At 41.6% G+C, this 4,954-nt stretch overlaps 1 protein-coding gene across 1 annotated transcript; it reads left to right on the top strand.

Moving 5' to 3' along the window:
- LOC114690726 (olfactory receptor 10X1) lies at positions 1–1,023 on the top strand. The gene has a single exon (XM_028865610.1). The coding sequence runs from the start codon at positions 47–49 to the stop codon at positions 977–979; it is 933 nt and encodes a 310-aa protein (XP_028721443.1). The 5' UTR covers positions 1–46; the 3' UTR covers positions 980–1,023.
- Positions 1,024–4,954: the final 3,931 nt, after the last annotated feature.

The raw sequence follows: 4,954 nt of genomic DNA, 5'->3' as shown, positions 1-4,954 counted from the left end.
TTGAAGGTTTATTTGTTTCTTCTTTCACATTTCAGGAACCCAAGCAATGGCAATCAACCAAACAATCCTGAAGGAATTCATTCTCGTAGGCTTCTCTGCTTACCCACATGTACAGTCCTTCCTCTTTGTGGTCTTCTTTTGCCTCTATATTCTCACTCTTGCAGGCAACCTGACCATCATGGGTTTGACTTGGGTGGACAGATCTCTCCACACCCCTATGTACCTCTTCCTCGGTGCACTCTCCTTCTCTGAAACCTGTTATACCCTGACTATCATCCCCAAGATGCTGGTGGATCTCCTGGACAAGGACAGACACATTTCTGTCACAGGCTGTGGCTTGCAGATGTGCTTCTTCCTGGGCCTTGGTGGAACAAACTGCATCATTCTCACCTTGATGGGGTATGACCGCTTCCTGGCCATCTGCAACCCCCTCAGATATCCTCTTCTTATGACCAATGTTGCATGCGGACAACTTGTGGCCTCTGCTTGGGCCGGAGGATTCTTCATTTCTCTAATAGAGACTGCACTGATATTCAGGGTGTCTTTCTGTATGCCCAACCTCATCAGACACTTCTTCTGCCATATGAGGGCAGTTGTGAGACTGTCCTGCACAGACAGTGACCTCACAGAATTCACTGTAACACTGATGTCAGTGTCAGGTTTGCTGGGTACATTCTTACTCATCTTCTTGACTTATGTGTTCATCCTTTCTTCTGTCCTCAAGATCCCTTCAGCTGAGGGTAAGCAAAAGGCATTTTCCACCTGTGCCTCACACCTCACCGTGGTCATCATCCACTTTGGGTTTGCCTCAATTGTTTATCTGAAGCCAGAAGCCTCAGGAGGGGATGACACACTCATAGCAGTTCCTTATACCGTCATTACCCCTTTCCTCAGTCCCATCATATTCAGCCTCAGGAATAAGGATATGAAGAACGCTTTTAGAAAGGTCATGAGAAAGACAGTAGCCTTGAAAAAATAATCTTATATTATTGTTAATATGTGGTTCTTCATTAGTCCATGGAGCATTTGCTCTGTCATTTCTATAAAATGGCTCAGATGTAGGAGCAAGTGATGGTACTTTCATCAAAGCTTTTCTGGATATTTTATAAGCTTGTTCAGAAAGCTATCCATTCTCTCTACTATCCTTAGTCCTGCTGATCTAAGGATTCTGCCAATCAATTTTTGGGTCTCTTGTGTCATTCACAAGTGAGAAAAGAAACAGAACAGCATGATAAGCTGCAATATGACTACTGCATAGATAAATGTCTTTATTATCTAATGATTAAGTCTTAGTTTTTTTGTTTTATTTTTTTCTGTCACAGATTGTAATGCACAGAGTTAGACTTTCCAGTAGAAAAGCTATTTCTGGTAGGAGATCTATGTTGTAAAATCCAACAACTGGCTATTTTGTACAAACATCAATATGCATATGTACACACACATTCTCAAATACACAAACCCACTTGCTGAGTAGTCACACCACACCAATGACAGATTGATTAATAAATACTTTAATAGTGCCCTATTTGTGACTATGACATCACATGACTTCTGAATAATAACTTCTACATATAGGACAACTCTTTCAACACATTTCATGTGAACAAATAAGATACCAATACCTGAGTGTTCTGTGATTTGTGAAATGTTTGATATAAAAATGCATTATTTTATTCTCTGTTACCAGGATATTCAAATAAGATTGCTGTGATAATGAGATATTTGATGCCCCCCCCAAAACATTTTTGACAATACCAGCAAGGTTAACAATGTATAAAACTTTTAATACCAGGTAAATCTAGTCAGAAATAGAAAAGAAACACTGTACAAATTATGCAACAGAAGAATAGTGAAAGCTCTTACTAACAATTCAGGAACAAAAATACAGAAAATTCCTTGAAAGCTTTTATCAGTTTCTTAGTTAACTGACTGTGATGTGTATAAAAGGTGTAAGTTCTGTATGAGGATGTGGTATATATGTGACGTTTTAAAAAGACAAATGAAATAATGAATGAAAATCATCATACATATCAGATCATTGAGGTTACTATTTGCCATCGTGACTCTCTTACTTTTCATGGACTCGTGTTTAGATCGAGTCTAAACCACGGCCTCTACATGCCTCAATTTGTTGAAATTTTTAAATAGAATTAATGTTCTTTTAATTTGTCTCCACTCCTGAAACTATGTTTTTTCAATCCAAGGAAAAGATATGTCTTGAAATAAATAGTGTGGGTAGATGATATTATGTTTAATCTAGAATTGAAACTGGAGGATTCTATTTTAAGTAAAATAATACACAAAAAAGCAAAAGTTATATATTTACTCTCATGTGTGGAAACTGAAAAAGACTACCTGAACATGGGCCAGTGTTTACTAGAGCCTGGAAAAATTTAGTAAAGAAAAAAAAAAAACTTTACATGCTATAATACTAAACGAAGATGCAAGATGTGTGCACTGGTGGATTATGCTGCATGATAGCTGTGGGGCAACCAAGCACTTCCTGATTGGAGGCTTGTTGCAAAGGAGAGGTTTCATTGCTAGTAAATCTGGTTAAAATATTTTTTTAAGGCGGAGGTCCAAGGTCTTGGAAGGTGAAGGTATGTACTGTTGTTTGGCTACATGCCCACACTGTCAAAGTGCCTTCTGAATATTTGTGTATGCCCATTGACAGAGGTGCTCTCATCCTTATTTAAAGAAGTTGCTTTTTGCAGTGAATAGTAGTTAATGTAGAGGTTCATAACTGGTCAAACTACTGAAACTTGGACTCCAGCCAGAGAACCAGGTAGGCTCACTGCAGATCTTTACTTCTCCCTTAGCTCATACAAAACAGTTCCCCAGTATTATCCCCAGCTCTTTAGCAGACCATCACTGTAGCCTCCCTCCCACTCCCCTGCTCCTTTCTCCAATGGATCATACAGATTTTCTCCTCCAAACTTCCCTTGCCCTACACATTGCTTTATCCCATCCATTGACTCCAGTTGGTTTTCTTTGGAACTCACAGGCCATTCTGGCCAGTGAAGCAGATAAGCTACCTGCAAATATTCCTCCATCCCTCCAAGCCTAATTCCCTAGTTTCATTCCCAGCTCTTTAGTAGACCATCTGTTTTGGCCTCTCCTCACTCTCTGCCCCCATTTCCAGGGGACTAAGCATATACTGGTATAACACTCTGATTTCTTTGCTCTTCTGGACCCCCTCTGCTGTGGGACGGTCTGTATGTCAAATTGCTCTGATTGGTCAATAAATAAAACACTGGTTGGCCAGTGGCCAGGCAGGAAGTAGGTGGGACAAGGAGAGAGGAGAATTCTGGGAAGTGGAAGGCTGACGCGGAGAGACACTGCGGCCGCCGCCATGACCAGCAGCATGTGAAGATGCTGGTAAGCCACCAGCCACGTGGCAAGGTATAGATTTATGGAAATGGATTAATTTAAGCTATAAGAACAGTTAGCAAGAAGCCTGCCACGGCCATACAGTTTGTATGCAATATAAGTTTCTGTGTTTACTTGGTTGGGTCTGAGCGGCTGGGGGACTGGCGGGTGACAGAGATTTGTCCTGACTGTGGGCAAGGCAGAAAAACTCTAGCTACACCCCTCAGCCCTCCCTCAGCCTATCCTCATCCCTAGTGTCAGTTCCCAACACCTAGAGACACATTTTACTTGGAACCACTAGTGGCCATACCTATCAAGATCCCAAAAGAATTGTCTACCAGGCAACACACAACCACCACACTCTCCTAAATACTAGAAAGAGCTCCAGAAACCAAGGACAAAGAAACTCATCCAAAAAGATAAGAGCAGATATCAGCACCTACAATTATTCTCTTCCAAAACCCAGATGCCTAGATGCCAGCATTAAAACACAGCACAGGCAAGATGTCTCCACTAGAGTCCAGCAACTCTACCACACGCCTTGAGTATTTCAACATAACTGATGCACAAGACAAAGACATTAAAATAGCCTTCATGGGTATAATAGAGGTCCTTGTAGAGGAAATAAAAAATATCACTTAAAGCAACCAGATCAAAAGGGTCCTGTGGGAATCCTCAAACAACCCAAGTTGTTGCTAAGGCTATAGATCACTCTTTACAAGCTGCCAGCAGTACCCCTTTGCTGAAGACAATACCTACACAACTCATCAAACATGGAGATGTCCAGCAGGTGCCTACACAGAGCCTTCACTCCTGTGTGTCTTTAGTATTAAGAAAGTATTCTGCATGCTACCAAAGGAGAAACATAAACACCAGTACAGCCACAAACACTTTTATCTACAGTGATGTAGCACCTGCAAGACATGCTAGTGTGGTGGTGGCACAAAGTTTGTGGGAGTAACCAAGCAATATCTGATTTTTCTGAAGGCCCACCCCATGAAATGGAACCCATACGTAACACTGTTTGAGTGACCATGAACCTGAGACCCAGGGTAAAACCAAATACTACTGTTCTAAAAAAGAAATATAAAAAGTAACAATAGCTGGGTGGTGGTGGTGGTGGTGGCAGCGGCGGCGGCGGCGGCTGCGCACGCCTTTAATCCCAGCACTCGGGAGGCAGAGCCAGGCGGATCTCTGTGAGTTCGAGGCCAGCCTGGTCTACAAAGCGAGTTCCAGGAAAAGGCGCAAAGCTACACAGAGAAACCCTGTCTCAAAAAAAACCAAAAAATAAATAAATAAATAAATAAAAATAAAAAGTAACAATAAAATGACTCCTAATGAGATTCTACTATATTCACAGATCTGTGCCTTTCTCAGCCATCATCAGAGAAGCTTCCTCCTGCAGCAGATGGGAACAAATACAGAGACCTACAGCCAGACAATATGCAAAGAATGAGATACCTTGAAACACTCAGCTCTAAATGGGATGTCTTTATCCCCTCCCCTCAGGGTTCAGGGAACCCTGCTGAAGAAGAGGCAGAACAGATGTAAAATCAAGAGAGGATGGAGGACATCAAGTAAATAA

This window comes from Peromyscus leucopus, chromosome 15 (genome assembly GCF_004664715.2).
Source record: "Peromyscus leucopus breed LL Stock chromosome 15, UCI_PerLeu_2.1, whole genome shotgun sequence".
NCBI lineage: Eukaryota > Metazoa > Chordata > Mammalia > Rodentia > Cricetidae > Peromyscus > Peromyscus leucopus.
Note: the sequence above shows the minus strand (reverse complement) of the source record. Positions and strands in the feature narration are given on the sequence as shown.